The sequence below is a fragment of the Hyperolius riggenbachi genome, chromosome 9 (genome assembly GCF_040937935.1).
Source record: "Hyperolius riggenbachi isolate aHypRig1 chromosome 9, aHypRig1.pri, whole genome shotgun sequence".
NCBI classification, from domain to species: domain Eukaryota; kingdom Metazoa; phylum Chordata; class Amphibia; order Anura; family Hyperoliidae; genus Hyperolius; species Hyperolius riggenbachi.
The window spans coordinates 14,651,838-14,673,136 of NC_090654.1; the positions used below are offsets into that span (position 1 = coordinate 14,651,838).

The 21,299-nt window shown below is 46.7% G+C and overlaps 1 protein-coding gene across 1 annotated transcript; it reads right to left on the reverse strand.

Moving 5' to 3' along the window:
- Window positions 1–224: 224 nt before the first annotated feature.
- Window positions 225–20,089, reverse strand: LOC137531484 (probable ATP-dependent RNA helicase DDX46). Its single transcript, XM_068251391.1, has 6 exons — window positions 20,032–20,089; window positions 7,761–7,892; window positions 7,011–7,200; window positions 6,639–6,860; window positions 6,382–6,468; window positions 225–1,865 (listed from the first exon to the last, which is right to left on the reverse strand). The coding sequence occupies exons 2-6, from the start codon at window positions 7,878–7,880 to the stop codon at window positions 1,630–1,632; spliced, it is 855 nt and encodes a 284-aa protein (XP_068107492.1). The 5' UTR covers window positions 7,881–7,892; window positions 20,032–20,089; the 3' UTR covers window positions 225–1,629.
- Between the last annotated feature and the right edge of the window lie 1,210 nt (window positions 20,090–21,299).

Consider the following 21,299-nt stretch of genomic DNA (forward strand, 5'->3'; position numbering starts at 1 on the left):
CTGGAGTGTCTGCTATAAGCAGGCTGAAGCCCGTCGTCGTACAGTATGCTAATGAGCCAGCTCAGCTCGCTGCCAAAGCAAAAATAAGTGATAGCAACTATTTTTTTTAACACAAGGTCTATGGAGAAAGATATGCTCTCCATATGAAGTAACTGATATGTGATTCATTTAAATAATAAAAATCAATAAACTGAACATTTAAGAAATGTGCAAATCCATTCCTTTAATGTTGCCGAAAAGTGCTCATTAGCAGTTCTACAGATAGTGTAGGCTAGATGTGATTTGTGAAGGGCTCCTCCCCTCTCAGTCAGAGTTTGCTGACAGCAGGTGTGTTGGTAGCCTTAGCCACAGCAATTTTCCACACACATTGCACTGCCTGAGAGACCTTCCTATCTCCTTCTATTCCTTACAGTTTAAGAAGGAATCTTCATTATCTAGTGATTTTTTTCGGCTGTCTGAGACAGTTCTGCAAGGATTTTTAAAAATAAAACTAATATTTTGTTTAAAACGCTCTTGATAAATCTGGCCCCCTGTCACCTCAACAAAAGGTTGGCTGCCAACATCAAATCAACCATTTGCCTGCTCTTTTAAAACAGGGTGGGTAAGAGATTAGAGTGCACCTGTCTGTAATGTAATCTCAGTACAAATACAGCTGCTCTGTGAGGGCCTCAGAGGTTGTCTTAAGAGAATATTTGGATCAACACTAACAGCACTGTGAAGTAAAAAGAACACACAAGACAGGTCAGGGATCAAGTTATAGAAAAACGTAAAGCTGGTTTAGGCTACAAAAACATTTCCAAAGCCTTGAACATCCCACAGAGCACTGTTCAAGCAATCATTCAGAAATGGAAGGAGTATGGCACAACTGTAAACCTACTAAGACAAGGCCGTCCACCTAAACTCACAGGCCAAACAAGGAGAGCGCTGATCAGAAATGCAGTCAAGAGGCCCATGGTGACTCTGGACGAGCTGCAGAGATCTACAGCTCAGGTGGGAGACTGTCCATAGGACAACTATTAGTCATGCACTGCACAAAGTTGGCCTTTATGGTATAGTGGCAAGAAGAAAGCCATTGTTAACAGAAAAGCATAAGAAGTCCAGTTTGCAGTTTGACACAAGCCATGTTGGGGGACACGGTAAACATGTGGAACAAGGTGCTCTGGTCAGAGGAGACCAAAATGGAACTTTTGGTCCAAAATGCAAAACGCTATGTGTGGCAGAAAACTAACAGTGCACATCACTCTGACCACACCATCCCCACTGTCAAATATGGTGGTGGCAGCATCATGCTCTGGGGGTGCTTCTCTTCAGCAGGGACAGAGAAGCTGGTCAGAGTTGATGGGAAGATGGATGGTGCCAAATACAGGGCAAACTTGGAAGAAAACCTCTTGGACTCTGCAAAAGACTTGAGACTGGGGCGGAGGTTCACCTTTCAGCAGGACAATGACCCTAAACATAAAGGCAGGGCAACAATGGAATGGTTTCAAACAAAACATAACTATGTATTAGAAAGGCCCATCCAAAGTCCAGATCTAAATCCAATGTAGAATCAGTGGCAAGATCTGAAAAAAGCTGTTCACACACGCTGTCCATCTAATCTGACTCCGGAGGACTCCAGGAGGACCCGCCTTACATCCTCCTTTTCCCGGCAACCTGGGCAAAATACTCATGGAGCCGTTCTCCCTCCTCCCTGCAGGCCAGAATCCTCTGCCGTTGGTCCTCAATCTGTGCCTCCAGCTGTTGTTGCAGTTGCTCTATCTGCTGCTGAAAAGCAGCTTGTAGCTGCTGGAGGCGCGCTTCATATTCCACCCGCTGCTGCTGTACTTGTTGCTCAAGGGCAGCAACACGGGCGGTTACTTCAGAAGCTGTAAAAAACAAGATGTACAAAATTACAAAATTACACTATACATGGACATTGTACAATAACGTTTAATAAAAGTCAAACCAGTACAGTGTGGTACCGTATTAGCCATAAAAACAAGGAGTTTTGAAACAGGATGATAGCATTTATTGGCTGTTTTTGAGAAAAATAACATGAGATTTTTCTAATTATAAAAAGGCTTCCTTGTACTTTTCCCTGACCAACACTGAAAACACGGCTTACAAACATTGACATTCACTGTATTAATGGGTGGCTTAAAGTCAGAAATGAGATTTAAAAAAGAGACAAAGTACATACATTGGATCATATCTGTACAACATGGTTAAAACCAGGACTCTTGTTTACAACTTCTCTTGCTGGTACAATGGCTTTTCAATATTACAATATTCTTTTTATTTTATTTTTAATTTTTCAATTCAATTTTTCTGTTATATGCTTGCGTTTGATGGTGTTTACTGTTTACTGTCACTATGCATTATTTTTTACTTGCATTTGCTGGTTTGAAATGCCAGAATGCTCTTTAGTTTAAAATTAATGTGGCATATGACTACTAGCCCAGTTAGTATTTCAACTTGGAATTTCCAATAGTTACCCATCATCATCACCAGAGTGTACTTTACGTTACATGAAGGGAACTGTTTAACTTATCAATTTAGCCCAGAGGCCAGGAAAAGTGTTCTGAGTAACAGTTAAGACATGTAAAAATACATTAATGTTTGCCGAAAAATTATTCAACTCTGTATGTCAGTGTACATAAAGTGTGGTTTTCATTTTTAGTCAGGAACCAGTCCGCCGAAGGCATTTTAAAATCCGAAAGCTCACTGTTTACTCATGTCTAAGTTTGACAATGAATGGTATCATCCAGATTCAAAAACAAAACTCCTGGTTTTACCTAAAGTAAAGAAAGAGTAATGAAATATGACTGCCAAAAGTAGTGCCTTGCAATCCACCCAAAAAAATCAAACATGTATTAGAACTTGTTGTGGCTACAATGGATGTGAAATACCTTTATACTACCATTCCACACATGCATAGTACTGCAGCTTGTCAACATTTCTTCAAGTGATATGTTGCCCCATTATGTACATTTATTTATGGCCAAATTTGAATGAAGCTTCCTTTGAAGTTGTGAAATTAAAGCATGTCCTTACATTATATTTACAGATGATACACTAGTTTTACTATGGACATAATCACTGGCCGGAAGAAGTGTTCTAATTTGGAGGCAGGGTGATGTAGTGGTGGTTGGTGTGTTAGTGCTCTTGCTTTTCAACGATTCCAATCCCTTCAACATCGGGATGTAGTTCTTAAAGGGGGGACAGGCAAAAATGGCGCACAGCGCCAATAGTGTCAGAATGGCGCTGCATTACAACGATATTTAACGTTTTATATGTTCAATTTTTTTAGCAGGGATCGTGCTGGAGAGGCAGCGGGCTGGCAGCGGGGTCGGGCTGGAGAGGCAGCGGGCAGTAGGGGGTCGGGCTGGAGAAGCAGCGGGCAGTGGGCTGGCAGCGGTGTCAGGGTGGAGAGGCAGCGGGCTGGCAGCGGGGGTCGGGCTGAAGAGGCAGCGGGGTGGAGGGAGGATTACGCAGCATGTGTATATTGTGTATACATTACCTTGTCCCGGCCGGCGATCGTTCCTTCACTTCATAGCTTGCACGAGTTCTGCATCCAGCCAATCACCATGCGGAAACTGAAGCCGCATGGTGATTGGCTGGATGCAGAACTCGTGCAAGCTATGAAGTGAAGGAGCGATCGCCGGCCGGGACAAGGTAATGTATACACAATATACACATGCTGCGTAATCCTCCCTCCACCCCGCTGCCTCTTCAGCCCGACCCCCGCTGCCAGCCCGCTGCCTCTCCACCCTGACACCGCTGCCAGCCCACTGCCCGCTGCCTCTCCAGCCCGACCCCCGCTGCCAGCCCGACCCCCTCTGCTAGTTCCCTGCATTTTTCAATGGCGCACCATTCTGCTGTTTTATAAAACGCTATTTACCGTTTTAATGTATTTACATTAAAACGGTAAATAGCGTTTTATAATCGGCAGAACGGTGCGCCATTATTTCCTCCGCGCCATTTTTTACTGTATGCCTTAAAGGACCACGAGCGCAAAAAACAGTAGGCATTGAAAATCTGACATAACCGACAGATTTTGGGACAATCCATCTCCTCATAGGGTATTTCAAGGGTTTGCTTTGTTTTCAACTGCATTTCCTGAACAATAACATCTGATTAACTGAAAAATTAGCAAGAAACCAGCCGGCCACACTAATCACTTGAACAGTCCACTGTATTATGTCAGTGACATTTTGCAAATGTTCAGGAAATGCTGTTGCAAACAAAGAAATCCCTGAGAATCCCCCTTAAAAACATGGACTGGCCCAAAACCTGTCATCTGTCCCATTTTAACTGCCAACTTTGTTCAAGATAGTGGTCCTTTAAGTTTTTACTTCTGTCAGAAGCTATGCTCCTGGGAGCAAAGAGACCATCTTCCCAATACACAACTATCCAGGCTCTCTTGCTGGCATGGGAACACTTTATCAAATTCCCGCCTAAGTCGTCCCTGACTCATAGTCCTACCATCTCTTTAAATGCCCTTAAAATCCTCAGCCCCCATTTGAACCTATCCGCATGGGATAAAGTTAAAATCACCTCACTAAACCAACTGTCACAAGGCTCTCAGCTTAAAACATTTGAGGAATTACATAAAGAATTCCAATTACCATTCAACCAACTCTTTACCTACCATAGGATATATAGCCTGATCAAAAATAACACAATTAATATACCCCAGCTCAATAGTCATATCCTAATCCTAACAGCCATTAACAATAAAGGCCCCCCCCCCACACACACATTTTGGCCGGATGTATCTCCACTTGGTATACGTCGATACTAGAAGTGAGTGATGCCTCACTGAAAAGATATGCTTTAGCCTGGTCCAATGACCTACAATCTAACATAACTGACCAGCATGTGCTCAGTCAGGACCACTTCTAAAAGCCTAAAACTCTCAAAGAACAACTCCCACTGTGAACTTTCACGTAAAGTTATTTTCAGGTGGTATCTGACCCCCAGAAGAATGGCCTCGTTCTCAGAGGATAACTCCCCCAACTGCTGGCATTGTAAGAACTCAGTGGGGACTCTACTCCACATGCTATGGGAGTGCCCTAATATTGCTCAGTTTTGGGACCATGTGGAACTCTTAGGGCTGGTTCAGATGGACGTTTGGAGGCGTTGCGTTCGTTGGCGTCGCGTTCAGCAGCGTTCGTGTGCGTTTGGATGCGGTCGCGTTTTTTCTTCCCCTAGGGGGACATTAGCCGTCGCGGTTAACCTCCCCTGGAAGCTACATGTAGCTTCCAGGGGCTCCTTGAACGCCAGGGAAAATCGGGACCCAAACGCCGCGTTTGTGTAAACGTGCTTGAAAGCTTGGTACAAACGCTCCCATTCACTTGAATGGGAGCGTTTAGCACCAAGCCCTGAACGCTGGCTGTAAACGCTCTGCAAACGTCCGTCTGAACCAGCCCTTAATTAATAGCTTTTTCCTTCCCTACTTACGTACGTCTATCAGCTAAATTAGCTTTACTCTTAGTAGGGCTAGAGGAGATCCCACTAAATTTGCAGCCCCAGGTTATGCATATCATTCTGTCGGCACTCTCCCAGATAACTAGCAATTGGAAATCGGCCGACTACCTATCTATTACCCAACTAATCTCCCTAGTAAACAGCAACCTGAATATGGAATATAAAATTAGACTAAGATCCTCAGTGGACCATAAGATCTTCACCCTTCCTAGTACCTGGTTGGAATACACTAACTAGAATCTCACTTCCAATATAGCTCCTGGTATACTATACACTATAAGTTAAGTAGGTAGTGTTACTTATGGTAGACTAGTCAGACCTCGTCCGTCCTTCCCACAGGTGTTGTACTTTATACTCACTACAGCGACGAGCATTATGTAGACACTAGCACTGAAACAGGATCCCTGTAACCCTGTATCAAGGGCTAACCTTCGGGCCACTGAATTGATACAGTACATTGATGTCCGAGCCCTGGGGGTTACCTATTATGGGTCAAGTTAAAACTCCCAGGCTGGACTAAGCGCATAGGAGTGCTTCATGTATTACCTCCCTCTGTTCTTCATGGGAATAAGACAGACCAGGGGTGTTATTCATAGAATAGTTTGCAAGTGTATTTGAATGTATGATGAATATTATGCAGTCAGCTGTTTTCATTACTATGGAACTCTGTATTTGAAATGTAATAAAAAATTATGATGAAGAAAATTATTTTTACTTCGGTCTGTATTGTTTTCCTCCTAGCACTCATTCTTCCGCCCACATCCAAAACATCTACAACTAGTATACTTGGCTTCCCCCTGAATAGACCCTAGAGTACAATACGATACATACACTACACAATGGCTCCAAATCAATAAGCTGCATCAAACACTTATTAATGTATTTTGTTCTACAACAATAAATTTCACTTACACTCAGCTGTTTCAATGGCACCACTTTCTGGCCTGCCGGAGGAAAGTTGCCGTGGCCGGCGTCTGCGCAATCGCACAGAGATAGAGGCTAAGATAAAAAGAAGACATGGTATCATTCACCTTTTTTTTTTTTTTTTTGGGACTGTAAAAAAAAAAAAAAATTATATTCTGTACAAAAAAAACATTATGTACTAATCTCCTAAGAGACGTAGCACTGTCATCTGATTAATGTTGCAACTTTGTTAAAAAAATACTTACATGCCACAGATCGGCTCCGGGAGCGCCTTCGCCCACGCTGCCGGCAGCGCCTTCGCCCACGCTGCCGGCTGCTACGGGGCCTTTGGCTGTTGCTGGGTCCAGCCTCATCATCAGCAGGGGGGGAGGCAGCAGCAGGATCCTCCTGAGTGGGGTCCACAATATTGCGGGAAGAGGGAGGAGCAGAGGCGGAACGGGCCCGCCTGCGTGCCTGAGACCGATCCACTAAAAAAGAATGTGAGATTGTTTTTAAAATTGTGAGTTACATACCCAATAGGAGAGACAATTTGTTAGACATGAAAATCGTAAGGATTTCCAAGGTTGAAAACACGTACACATCACGCTACATATATGAAAAACACATTATTTACTTACATTCCCGAAGCTGGTCTTTAATTCTCCTCACCGCACATGGTGTCTTCGACTTGAAGTCGCTCCACATGGTCTGGATCTTCTTGACCGACCATGTGCGGTGGTATCGGGTCTCAAGGTCCCGCTGTAGCTGGTCCAGAATAGCCCTCTTCTCCTCCCTCTTCCTCTTATCGTAGGCCCCTCGTAACATTGTCTGAAAAAAAAAAAACAACAACAAAATTAATGATCCGCTAAAAGTAACCTTTACAATACCTACATCGCTTGCTATTGTACTAACATATGATAAGACTGATGAAAAGTCAATTTAATGTTCAATTGACTTATCATCAGCAGTCTTATCAACTCCTTGAACAATAGAAGTAGATTTTCAGTAAGTTAATCGAAATCAAAGTTATGAGAGCCTAAAGGCCAGTACAAACGCTACACGGGAGGCAACGACGGGTCTGTAGTCACCTCCCGCTGGTCAGATTTTCCGTGGACAGTCCGACGTGTCTACAGGCTGTCGGCTGACTGATAAGGCTCTTTCTGAGGTTCTGAGCAATCCGCCCGGCGGCCTTTACAGACCGCTGTTGAGTGTTGACTTGAGTGTGTGTATGGGGCGTACAGTTGTGTAGTCTGAACATTAAGCCCTTCAATTGCAAAGCTTCATGGTACTATTAAAGTAGCTACAGATGCAGCATGCATTACACAGTCAAGCAAAATAAATTGAAAGTCATGGATTAATACAGTGAAGAAAAAAATAAATAAACTTACTTTAATAATCAAATTCTTTTCCCGCTTCCGCAGGCGTGCAGAGGAGGCAGCAGAGGCTGACGTCCTGCTCCTCCCACCATCACCACCACCACTCCCACCGGCTTCAGCAGCATCTGCCATGTTCGTACAACTCTATGAATAATAACATTGCAAAATATCAAATATATTTTTTCACATACGAGAAATTATTTATGATCAAAACATGTATAATTGCAATGAGTTTGCTGTTTTGAGGCAAACACAGCGACATAGCGTTCTATACTCTGTACAATGACTATTGTGTAAATGGCTATCTAGTTACAAATCATCTGATTAATAGTAATACGGAAGTGGATATCTAATACTTTCATATACTTCTGAAGTGCTAGAAATTCCTGATGTACTTGCTAGGGAGCAGTAATGAATAAGAAAATTACCATTTTGGCGGAAGACAGCGCTGCTTCCGCCTCTGGGAACACGGAGAGAGTGTTGGTGTCATCTGGAGCTGGCAGCGTGCGGCGTTCTGGATTGTCCACGCTGCATAGGAGGAGCGTGGACAATCTAGGGCACATCTGCTACCAATCAGACTGCACTTTGTGGCCACATCTGCGACCAATCAGACTGCACTTTGTGGGCACATCTGCTACCAATCAGACTGCACTTTGTGGCCACATCTGCGACCAATCAGACTGCACTTTGTGGGCACATCTGCGACCAATCAGACTGCACTTTGTGGGCACAGCTGCGACCAATCTGACTGCACTTTGTGGGCACAGCTGCGACCAATCTGACTGCACTTTGTGGACACAGCTGCGACCAATCTGACTGCACTTTGTGGACACATCTGCGACCAATCAGACTGCACTTTGTGGGCACATCTGCGACCAATCAGACTGCACTTTGTGGCCACATCTGCGACCAATCAGACTGCACTTTGTGGGCACAGCTGCGACCAATCTGACTGCACTTTGTGGGCACAGCTGCGACCAATCTGACTGCACTTTGTGGGCACAGCTGCGACCAATTAGAATGCACTTAGTGGGCACATCTGCGACCAATCCGACTGCACTTTGTGGACACATCTGCGACCAATCAGACTGCACTTTGTGGACACATCTGCAACCAATCAAACTGCACTTTGAGGGCACAGCTGCGACCAATCTGACTGCACTTTCTGGGCACAGCTGCGACCAATCTGACTGCACTTTGTGGACACTTCTGCGAACAATAAGACTGCAATTTGTGGCCACATCTGCGACCAATCAGACTGCACTTAGTGGGCACAGCTGCGACCAATCAGACTGCACTTAGTGGGCAAAGCTGCAACCAATCAGACTGCACTTTGTGGACACATCTGCGACCAATCAGACTGCACTTTGTGGCACATCTGCAACCAATCAAACTGCACTTTGTGGACACATCTGCGACCAATCAGACTGCACTTTCTGGGCACAGCTGCGACCAATCTGACAGCACTTTGTGGACACTTCTGCGAACAATAAGACTGCAATTTGTGGCCACATCTGCGACCAATCAGACTGCACTTAGTGGGCACAGCTGCGACCAATCAGACTGCACTTAGTGGGCAAAGCTGCAACCAATCAGACTGCACTTTGTGGACACATCTGCGACCAATCAGACTGCACTTTGTGGCACATCTGCAACCAATCAAACTGCACTTTGTGGACACATCTGCGACCAATCAGACTGCACTTTCTGGGCACAGCTGTGACCAATCAGACTGCACTTTGTGGACACAGCTGCGAACAATCAGACTGCACTTAGTGGGCAAAGCTGCGAACAATAAGACTGCACTTTGTGGCCAGATCTGCGACCAATCAGAATGCACTTTGTGGACACATCTGCGACCAATCAGACTGCACTTTGTGGACACATCTGCAACCAATCAAACTGCACTTTGAGGGCACAGCTGCGACCAATCTGACTGCACTTTGTGGACACTTCTGCGAACAATAAGACTGCAATTTGTGGCCACATCTGCGACCAATCAGACTGCACTTAGTGGGCACAGCTGCTACCAATCAGACTGCACTTAGTGGGCAAAGCTGCAACCAATCAGACTGCACTTTGTGGACACATCTGCGACCAATCAGACTGCACTTTGTGGCACATCTGCAACCAATCAAACTGCACTTTGTGTACACATCTGTGACCAATCAGACTGCACTTTCTGGGCACATCTGCGACCAATCAGACTGCACTTTCTGGGCACAGCTGCGACCAATCAAATTGCACTTTGTGGACACAGCTGCGAACAATAAGACTGCACTTTGTGGACACTTCTGCGAACAATAAGACTGCAATTTGTGGCCACATCTGCGACCAATCAGACTGCACTTAGTGGGCACAGCTGCGACCAATCAGACTGCACTTTCTGGGCACAGCTGTGACCAATCAGACTGCACTTTGTGGACACAGCTGCGAACAATCAGACTGCACTTAGTGGGCAAAGCTGCGAACAATAAGACTGCACTTTGTGGCCAGATCTGCGACCAATCAGAATGCACTTTGTGGACACATCTGCGACCAATCAGACTGCACTTTGTGGACACATCTGCAACCAATCAAACTGCACTTTGAGGGCACAGCTGCGACCAATCTGACTGCACTTTGTGGACACTTCTGCGAACAATAAGACTGCAATTTGTGGCCACATCTGCGACCAATCAGACTGCACTTAGTGGGCACAGCTGCGACCAATCAGACTGCACTTAGTGGGCAAAGCTGCAACCAATCAGACTGCACTTTGTGGACACATCTGCGACCAGACTGCACTTTGTGGCACATCTGCAACCAATCAAACTGCACTTTGTGGACACATCTGCGACCAATCAGACTGCACTTTCTGGGCACAGCTGCGACCAATCTGACTGCACTTTGTGGACACTTCTGCGAACAATAAGACTGCAATTTGTGGCCACATCTGCGACCAATCAGACTGCACTTAGTGGGCACAGCTGCGACCAATCAGACTGCACTTAGTGGGCAAAGCTGCAACCAATCAGACTGCACTTTGTGGACACATCTGCGACCAGACTGCACTTTGTGGCACATCTGCAACCAATCAAACTGCACTTTGTGGACACATCTGCGACCAATCAGACTGCACTTTCTGGGCACAGCTGCGACCAATCTGACTGCACTTTGTGGACACTTCTGCGAACAATAAGACTGCAATTTGTGGCCACATCTGCGACCAATCAGACTGCACTTAGTGGGCACAGCTGCGACCAATCAGACTGCACTTAGTGGGCAAAGCTGCAACCAATCAGACTGCACTTTGTGGACACATCTGCGACCAATCAGACTGCACTTTGTGGCACATCTGCAACCAATCAAACTGCACTTTGTGGACACATCTGCGACCAATCAGACTGCACTTTCTGGGCACAGCTGTGACCAATCAGACTGCACTTTGTGGACACAGCTGCGAACAATCAGACTGCACTTAGTGGGCAAAGCTGCGAACAATAAGACTGCACTTTGTGGCCAGATCTGCGACCAATCAGAATGCACTTTGTGGACACATCTGCGACCAATCAGACTGCACTTTGTGGACACATCTGCAACCAATCAAACTGCACTTTGAGGGCACAGCTGCGACCAATCTGACTGCACTTTGTGGACACTTCTGCGAACAATAAGACTGCAATTTGTGGCCACATCTGCGACCAATCAGACTGCACTTAGTGGGCACAGCTGCTACCAATCAGACTGCACTTAGTGGGCAAAGCTGCAACCAATCAGACTGCACTTTGTGGACACATCTGCGACCAATCAGACTGCACTTTGTGGCACATCTGCAACCAATCAAACTGCACTTTGTGTACACATCTGTGACCAATCAGACTGCACTTTCTGGGCACATCTGCGACCAATCAGACTGCACTTTCTGGGCACAGCTGCGACCAATCAAATTGCACTTTGTGGACACAGCTGCGAACAATAAGACTGCACTTTGTGGACACTTCTGCGAACAATAAGACTGCAATTTGTGGCCACATCTGCGACCAATCAGACTGCACTTAGTGGGCACAGCTGCGACCAATCAGACTGCACTTTCTGGGCACAGCTGTGACCAATCAGACTGCACTTTGTGGACACAGCTGCGAACAATCAGACTGCACTTAGTGGGCAAAGCTGCGAACAATAAGACTGCACTTTGTGGCCAGATCTGCGACCAATCAGAATGCACTTTGTGGACACATCTGCGACCAATCAGACTGCACTTTGTGGACACATCTGCAACCAATCAAACTGCACTTTGAGGGCACAGCTGCGACCAATCTGACTGCACTTTGTGGACACTTCTGCGAACAATAAGACTGCAATTTGTGGCCACATCTGCGACCAATCAGACTGCACTTAGTGGGCACAGCTGCGACCAATCAGACTGCACTTAGTGGGCAAAGCTGCAACCAATCAGACTGCACTTTGTGGACACATCTGCGACCAGACTGCACTTTGTGGCACATCTGCAACCAATCAAACTGCACTTTGTGGACACATCTGCGACCAATCAGACTGCACTTTCTGGGCACAGCTGCGACCAATCTGACTGCACTTTGTGGACACTTCTGCGAACAATAAGACTGCAATTTGTGGCCACATCTGCGACCAATCAGACTGCACTTAGTGGGCACAGCTGCGACCAATCAGACTGCACTTTGTGGACACATCTGCGACCAGACTGCACTTTGTGGCACATCTGCAACCAATCAAACTGCACTTTGTGGACACATCTGCGACCAATCAGACTGCACTTTCTGGGCACAGCTGCGACCAATCTGACTGCACTTTGTGGACACTTCTGCGAACAATAAGACTGCAATTTGTGGCCACATCTGCGACCAATCAGACTGCACTTAGTGGGCACAGCTGCGACCAATCAGACTGCACTTAGTGGGCAAAGCTGCAACCAATCAGACTGCACTTTGTGGACACATCTGCGACCAATCAGACTGCACTTTGTGGCACATCTGCAACCAATCAAACTGCACTTTGTGGACACATCTGCGACCAATCAGACTGCACTTTCTGGGCACAGCTGTGACCAATCAGACTGCACTTTGTGGACACAGCTGCGAACAATCAGACTGCACTTAGTGGGCAAAGCTGCGAACAATAAGACTGCACTTTGTGGCCAGATCTGCGACCAATCAGAATGCACTTTGTGGACACATCTGCGACCAATCAGAATGCACTTTGTGGACACCTCTGCAACCAATCAGACTGCACTTTCTGGGCACAGCTGCGACCAATCAGACTGCACTTTCTGGGCACAGCTGCGACCAATCAGACTGCACTTTGTGCACACATCTGCGACCAATCAGACTGCACTTTCTGGGCACATCTGCGACCAATCAGACTGCACTTTCTGGGCACAGCTGCGACCAATCTGACTGCACTTTGTGGACACTTCTGCGAACAATAAGACTGCAATTTGTGGCCACATCTGCGACCAATCAGACTGCACTTAGTGGGCACAGCTGCGACCAATCAGACTGCACTTAGTGGGCAAAGCTGCAACCAATCAGACTGCACTTTGTGGACACATCTGCGACCAATCAGACTGCACTTTGTGGCACATCTGCAACCAATCAAACTGCACTTTGTGGACACATCTGCGACCAATCAGACTGCACTTTCTGGGCACAGCTGTGACCAATCAGACTGCACTTTGTGGACACAGCTGCGAACAATCAGACTGCACTTAGTGGGCAAAGCTGCGAACAATAAGACTGCACTTTGTGGCCAGATCTGCGACCAATCAGAATGCACTTTGTGGACACATCTGCGACCAATCAGAATGCACTTTGTGGACACCTCTGCAACCAATCAGACTGCACTTTCTGGGCACAGCTGCGACCAATCAGACTGCACTTTCTGGGCACAGCTGCGACCAATCAGACTGCACTTTGTGCACACATCTGCGACCAATCAGACTGCACTTTCTGGGCACATCTGCAACCAATCAAACTGCACTTTGTGGACACATCTGCGACCAATCAGACTGCACTTTCTGGGCACATCTGCGACCAATCAGACTGCACTTTCTGGGCACAGCTGCGACCAATCTGACTGCACTTTGTGGACACTTCTGCGAACAATAAGACTGCAATTTGTGGCCACATCTGCGACCAATCAGACTGCACTTAGTGGGCACAGCTGCGACCAATCAGACTGCACTTAGTGGGCAAAGCTGCAACCAATCAGACTGCACTTTGTGGACACATCTGCGACCAATCAGACTGCACTTTGTGGCACATCTGCAACCAATCAAACTGCACTTTGTGGACACATCTGCGACCAATCAGACTGCACTTTCTGGGCACAGCTGTGACCAATCAGACTGCACTTTGTGGACACAGCTGCGAACAATCAGACTGCACTTAGTGGGCAAAGCTGCGAACAATAAGACTGCACTTTGTGGCCAGATCTGCGACCAATCAGAATGCACTTTGTGGACACATCTGCGACCAATCAGAATGCACTTTGTGGACACCTCTGCAACCAATCAGACTGCACTTTCTGGGCACAGCTGCGACCAATCAGACTGCACTTTCTGGGCACAGCTGCGACCAATCAGACTGCACTTTGTGCACACATCTGCGACCAATCAGACTGCACTTTCTGGGCACATCTGCAACCAATCAAACTGCACTTTGTGGACACATCTGCGACCAATCAGACTGCACTTTCTGGGCACATCTGCGACCAATCAGACTGCACTTTCTGGGCACAGCTGCGACCAATCAGACTGCACTTTGTGGGCACAGCTGCGACCAATCAGACTGCACTTTGTGGGCACAGCTGCGACCAATCAGAATGCACTTTATGGACACATCTGCGACCAATCGGACTTTACTTTGTGGGCACATCTGCGACCAATCAGACTGCACTTTGTGGGCACAGCTGCGACTAATCAGTCTGCACTTTGTTCCAACATTTCAGCATACCCGACAAAATAGCATACAAATGAAATTGAACACGTGCAAAGTCATGCAAGTCATACATTAACCCCATAATGCCCATCAGCAGCACTAACCCTTGCAACCCAATTTAGATTCCTGGGTCCAACTCCTAACACTGGCCCTCCTCCACCATGTGGTCTGGAATAAAAACCGCGCTACATGCCCACGAAGGTAACTTCATGCACAGAAAGTGCATGCCACAAATCTCCATCAAATGAAACATGATGCTATCCTATTCCTAATCAAATGACTGACAGGTCAGTGTCAAACACACAAATATGGTAACTTGTTTTTCTAACCTAAAAAAAAGGAATAATTGCATTCATCATTAAACATAATAAACATCTATGTAAACAAATATATGTACATATTATTCACTTACCTCAATAGCAGGTGCAATCTGCTCCTCCAGGTCTCTCTGCCTCACCAGACTCCACAACAAGTTCCTGGAAGTGAGCAAACCACGGAATTCCTCCAGGGATCCGCCCCCCAGTGTATCATTGAAAAAAAAAACGGAATTCCGGAAAAATGGGCGGAAACTGACGAAAGCACGCTGTTATCACAAATTTAAACCATACACAAAAACTTTATTCAATAAGCAAAAAGACGGAATGAACAACGCTAACGTAATTTACGGAAGTCCGTAATAAAAATACGGAAACATACACTCGGAAAATTCCGGAATATAGCCGGAATACCGTGGAAACCCTCCGGAATACCGCGGAAACCATCCGGAATACCGCGGAATGACCCGGTAACGGAATTCCGGATCGGCGGTATGCGGAATTTACCGCGGTACACGGATTTGCAATTCCGAGCAACCCTGACTGGCAGCTTCACATTACAAGAGGGACAGCGTTTTTTAGGCCTGGCAGTATCTGATGCTTCAGTAGCAGTAGCAGATGGAGCCGAGGATGAAGCTGCAGTGCTCTGTAATACAATAACACAATACAGATATTGTTTTAACTGCCCTGCAGCCAAAGTAATCATAATTCACCACAGTGTGAGGCAACTTCCCACAAGAAGCTATTCACCAAACAATTCCCCATAACACAGCCAGTACAGTGAGCCTTAGAAAAGAAGCCTTCACACAAACAACAGTTTTCCATGTGATACCATAAGATACCTTAGTATCCGGCTTAGGCTCATGTGCCCTGGGATCCTCCTGAGCAGCCTGCTGGCCTCCGCTCGTCCCAGATGCTGGCTGTGCCTCCATGCTGCGTCTGTACGAGTGCCCAGACGCGGGGAACGCTGTGCATTCTTCACTCCGGCGGGCGGAAATGACGACACAGGCGGAAGCGGAAGTAACCCATCCGCCATCTTGGATACTGGCACGCTGCGCCCACTCGGCCTCCGCCTTCCCCGCAGCGTGCTCTCATCATTCCAGCCGGCGGCGCCTGCCAAACCAGAAGCTACCACAGCCATCTCTCTCCCCAGACCCTCCACAGCGGCTTATAGAGAGAGGTAAGCGGCTGGCAGCAGATAACATTGCCTAATGATCCTCACCTGCCCCCGCAGCACCAACAGTCCCTAGCCCCCCAGGCTCTCCAGGACATGCAGCGCAAGTATAGAGAGACCTGTCCCTGGAACAGGAAACATCCATACTGCCGGATACCTGACAAAGTTTTTTATTTATAGAGAGGCTTGTGGATGTTTCCTGTTTCCTGGGAGGGGCCAAATCTCGATGTATACCTGTCCTGGAGGGTTAATGGAAAAAGTGTCTTTATAAAGCTGCTGGCCAGCCTCCCTGCTCACCGTACACTTGACAGTAGGACGGAGCCACTGCCATTCACCAAGTGCTTTTGATAATAAAGGAAAACCCTGAGAATACACCATGGAGAGATGGGCTAGTCCAAAACCTGTCGGTTCTGTCAGATTTCTACTACCTACTGTAAGTGACAGCAACATAGGAGAAAATGTATGGCTCATTTTACTCTGGGAGAAATGTACTTTGTATGTGATTACACATGTATTTAAAATTTTACAATTTCCGTGATAGTTCTTTAAAGTCCATTATTGTGAGGAGTGTCCCATCTTAGGAAGGAATCGTACAGAGGCAAGTTTCTAACTTTTTCCGCCCTCAATACAGGTCCGTAATCAGTTTCTGCCTGACAGAAAAATGAATGAATGCCACCATCTAGTGGTCATCTGTGGTATTGCTTCAGTGATTGTGGCTTTACTGAAATATTCTCATCAGTAGTGGATATTATTTAGGATTTATATAGTAGCATCTGCCATGGGACTGTACATCAGAAAATGCAATTTATAGGTGCAGGCTATGCAATGCTTCCCAGTTTAAATTTTTAAAAGGAATGATACAATCTTGATCGTACCGTCTTACCACTTCTATGCAATATGAGGGACTGCCTGAAGTATTCCATTCAATGTATATTCAGTCAGGCAGCTGCTGCTGCTACACGTTTGGTTAGATTGTATCAGTCAGCACCTTCAGGGTGCATACACATCCAACTTTGATTGGCCAATCATTGGCCAGTTTTACCCCCTATACATTGAATATTAGATCTTACCCACTCAATCTGTTCATAGTATTCAGAATCTGTTAGACCTCTTACTACACAGGTGGTAAAATTGGCCAATGAAGATTTGATGTGTATGTGCACTAACTGTTTAGCTGATGACATGACATGCCTCTGTCGGAACTTCTTTCCCATCACACCCAGAGGCGGGACAAGATCCTCCAGCACCCAAGGCTGAGACACCAAAGTGCGCCCCTCCATCCCTCCCACCCCCGCCGTCACATACTGATTGCTATTAGACTAAGAGGCGCCACAGGGCCCACAACCTCCCGAACACCTTAATATCTAGTTATCTGGCTTGCAGTCATTGCCATGCATCTTTTCTTATTTCTTCCTGCTTCAAACACAATTAGGAATGACAGCTGAATGAATTGTGTGCCCCCTCCTACACTGCGCCCTGAGGCTGGAGCCTCTCCAGCCTATGCCTCGGCCCGGCCCTGATCACACCCCCACATTTCGACCCTTTAAAGTACAACTGCAGTTAGAGGGATATGGAGGCTGACATTTATTTCCTTTTAAACAATACCAGTTACCTGTTAGCCCTACTGATTGCTTTGGCTGCAGTAGTGTCTGAATCACACCAGAAACCAGCATGCAGTCAATCCTGTTAGATTTTACAAGAATGTCAGAAACACCTGATCTGCTGCATGCTTGTTCAGGGGCTATGGCTAAAAGTATTAGAGGCAGAGGATCATCAGGACAGCCAGGCAACTGGTATTGCTTATAAGGAAACATGGCAGCCTCCATTAGGTCTCCCTCTCGCTTCAGGTATTTATTTGCAGCAAACACTCTTGCATTAACTCTGTACAGCTCATGCTGACTGCTGAACTGCGACATCCAGAGCAACATGGCGGCATTCAGCACAGACAAGTGAAAAATGTTCTTTACCTTTATTACATAATCTTTTTTCCCATCATTTAAAAAAATAGATATAAATATGGAATATAAAACTTAAGACAAGTAACATTTATTTCAATAAGAAAAACCTAATCCTCCCATTCTTCCTCCAAATCATCATCATCATCGTCATCTAGAGTAAAAAAAATATAGCAGTTAGGGCAACACTTTAAAAACAGTAAATATAATTCATTCAATCAGAAATTGTTAAAGATGGATATGACAGAACTTAGGCATAGCTCCCAACTGTCCCGGTCCCGCCAGAGCCGGGACAAGGTCCTCCAACACCCAAGGCTGAGACACCAAAGTGCGCCCCTCCATCCCTCCCACCCCAGCCGTCACACACTGATTGCTATTAGACTAAGAGGTGCCCCAGGCCCCCCAACACCTTAATCTCCAGTTATCTGGCTGCAGTCACTGCCATGTATCCCCTTTTCTTATTTCTCTCTGCTTCAAACATAATAGGTGAATGATAGCTGAGTAAGTTGTGCTCCCCCTCCTACACTGCGCCCTGAGGCTGGAGCCTCTCTCGCCTCTGCCTTGGCCCAGCTCTGTGTCCCGCTTTTGGAGCCCTGTCCCTCTTCCTTCTCATTTGTCCCTCTTTCAGGGCTTTATCCAAATTGATATATTACTAATTTTAAATTGTTAATATGAAGGAAAATGCACCAAGATAGAAAGGACCAGTGTGGTTTGAAGTCTAAAACTTTTCTTATGAAATCTTTATGGTTTGCGCAACTAGGGGTGTGGCAGGGGCATGGCTTAAGTGTCCCTCTTTCTCGTGTAAAAAAGTTGGGAGGTAGGTCTTAGGTAGAGTGACCATATTTTTGTGGGTCCAACCTGGGACGGGGAGGGGGGCGTGGGGGGGGGGCGGCGCGCGCAGCGGCGAAAAGTGGGAAGGAGTGAGGAGCGTGCAGCGGCGAAGACTGGGGGAGGGGGGCTGCGCGCCGCGCCGAAAAAATGGGCGTGGCCATGACATTGTATGGGCGGAGCTAACGTAATGATGTAACAGCGAGGCATAAGAAAGCAGTGTTTACGCCATGATGTGGACAAATGAGACTTTGTATCATGGGTGTGCAGAAACTGTGTGATGCTAATAGTATACCGTAACCACAAAGCAGCAAACATAGCCATCTATGACCATTAAATAATAAATGCAGTAACAGTTACCCCGGACACCAGAAAATAAACGCAATAGGCAACATGTCAGTATAAAATAAATGCAATGCGGGCAAACATGTCAGTACAAAATAAACGCAATGCGGGCAAACATTTCACCAGAAAAGAAACGCAATGCGGGCAAACATTTCACCAGAAAAGAAACGCACTGCGGGCAAACATTTCGCCAGAAAAGAAACGCACTGCGGGCAAACATTTCGCCAGAAAAGAAACGCACTGCGGGCAAACATTTCGCCAGAAAAGAAACGCACTGCGGCCAAACATTTCACCAGAAAAGAAACAATGCGGGCAAACATTTCACCTGGAAAAGAAACAATGCGGGCAAACATTTCACCTGTAAAAGAAACAATGCGGGCAAACATTTCACCGGAAAAGAAACAATGCGGGCAAACATTTCACCTGGAAAAGAAACAATGCGGGCAAACATTTCACCTGGAAAAGAAACAATGCGGGCAAACCTTTCACCTGGAAAAGAAACAATGCGGGCAAACATTTCACCTGGAAAAGAAACAATGCGGGCAAACATTTCACCTGTAAAAGAAACAATGCGGGCAAACATTTCACCTGGAAAAGAAACAATGCGGGCAAACATTTCACCTGGAAAAGAAACAATGCGGGCAAACATTTCACCTGGAAAAGAAACAATGCGGGCAAACATTTCACCTGGAAAAGAAAGCATTTACTCACCTGGCAGAAGTGTCCGGCCTCTGGCGCGCTGCTCCGTCCCGGGACCGTCTTGTTCCTCCTGCTCTGGTCTCCCGCGCTGACAGGGCTACAGCAAGATGGCGCCCGAAGCCCTGTACTAGTGACACAAATAGGTCTCCAGTACAGGGCTCCGGCAGCCATCTTGCCGTAGCCCTGCTCGCCTGCTGGTGTCGGAAACAGACACCGGAAGAGGAGGCTGGAGCGGGGCTGCGGGCAATGAACTGGCACGGCGTCTATAGACGCCGCTGCCAGTTCATTGAGGAGAGAGTGGCCAGAGTCCCGAGGCCGGGACGTCCCGCTGCTCAAAGCGGGACGTTTCCCGGGACCTCATTAAGCCTGGGACAGCGGACCCCGAATCCGGGACGTGTCCCGGGCAATCCGGGACGTCTGGTCACTCTATCTTAGGACCTGTTTCCATTACATATGGTGCGACGCGGCTACATAGCCGCATCACACCGCGGGTGTCCCGAAACCAATGCGCGGCAATGGAACGGTTTCCATTGCGTGTGGAGCGATCCAAGAATCTGCAATGTGCTGCAAGGTAGCCGCATCACTTCAGCAATGGAAAAGGGCCCTCCCACATGGGCAGTTAAACTGCATGCTCAGTGAGCAGTTCCCAAGCAGCAGGAAACAGTTGTGAGTTTGACAGTCTTCTCCGCCCATCAACTGCTTGTGTGTAAAGGCCCTTAGTCGTCAGAGGCGTAGCTATGAGGGCGCAAAGGGAACACCTGTCCCCAGCGCAGCACTGTGAAAGACGCTCAGCACAGCTGCCGCACCCCCACATGCGTGAGAGGTGGTTTATTGGCTGCCCGAAGTGCCTCTGCTTTTTTCCATCTCAGTTCCTGTGTTTGAAAATTGGATGAGTGGTTATACCTGCCTTCATTTTGTCCAGATGTCTTAACATGTGTTAGCTATACAGATTTGTCTTTATATGTGGAGGCCTGATGAAGGGTCTATCCCGAAACAAGTGAACTTTGTCACCTCAATATTTACAACTGCACCAATCTGCTGTACGTCGCCAATCTGCTATGGAAAAAGTTTCCTGAAGGATACCTTTTAGGAACATTTTTGCACAAGTGCTGTCTTCAATACTTTTTGTATTTTTGCATATAAATTCTTTGTTTAATATTTTTGATATACATATCTTTGTACTGGTATAAAGTCTATGTGGCTGTTGTGGGTGGCACACCTTAGAGCAGGCATGGGCAAACTTGGCCCTCCAGCTGTTAAGGAACTACAAGTTCCACAAT

Excerpts from the sequence above, each read along its gene's own strand:
- LOC137531484 (XM_068251391.1), bottom strand. The coding sequence starts at position 7,880 with ATGGCAGATGCTGCTGAAGCCGGTGGGAGTGGTGGTGGTGATGGTGGG. Across the intron at positions 6,861-7,010 it reads TAAAGACCAGCTTCGGGAAT|TGGATCGGTCTCAGGCACGC; the intron begins GTAAGTAAATAA and ends ATTCTTTTTTAG. Across the intron at positions 1,866-6,381 it reads TGCCATTGAAACAGCTGAGT|CTTCTGAAGTAACCGCCCGT; the intron begins GTAAGTGAAATT and ends TGTTTTTTACAG.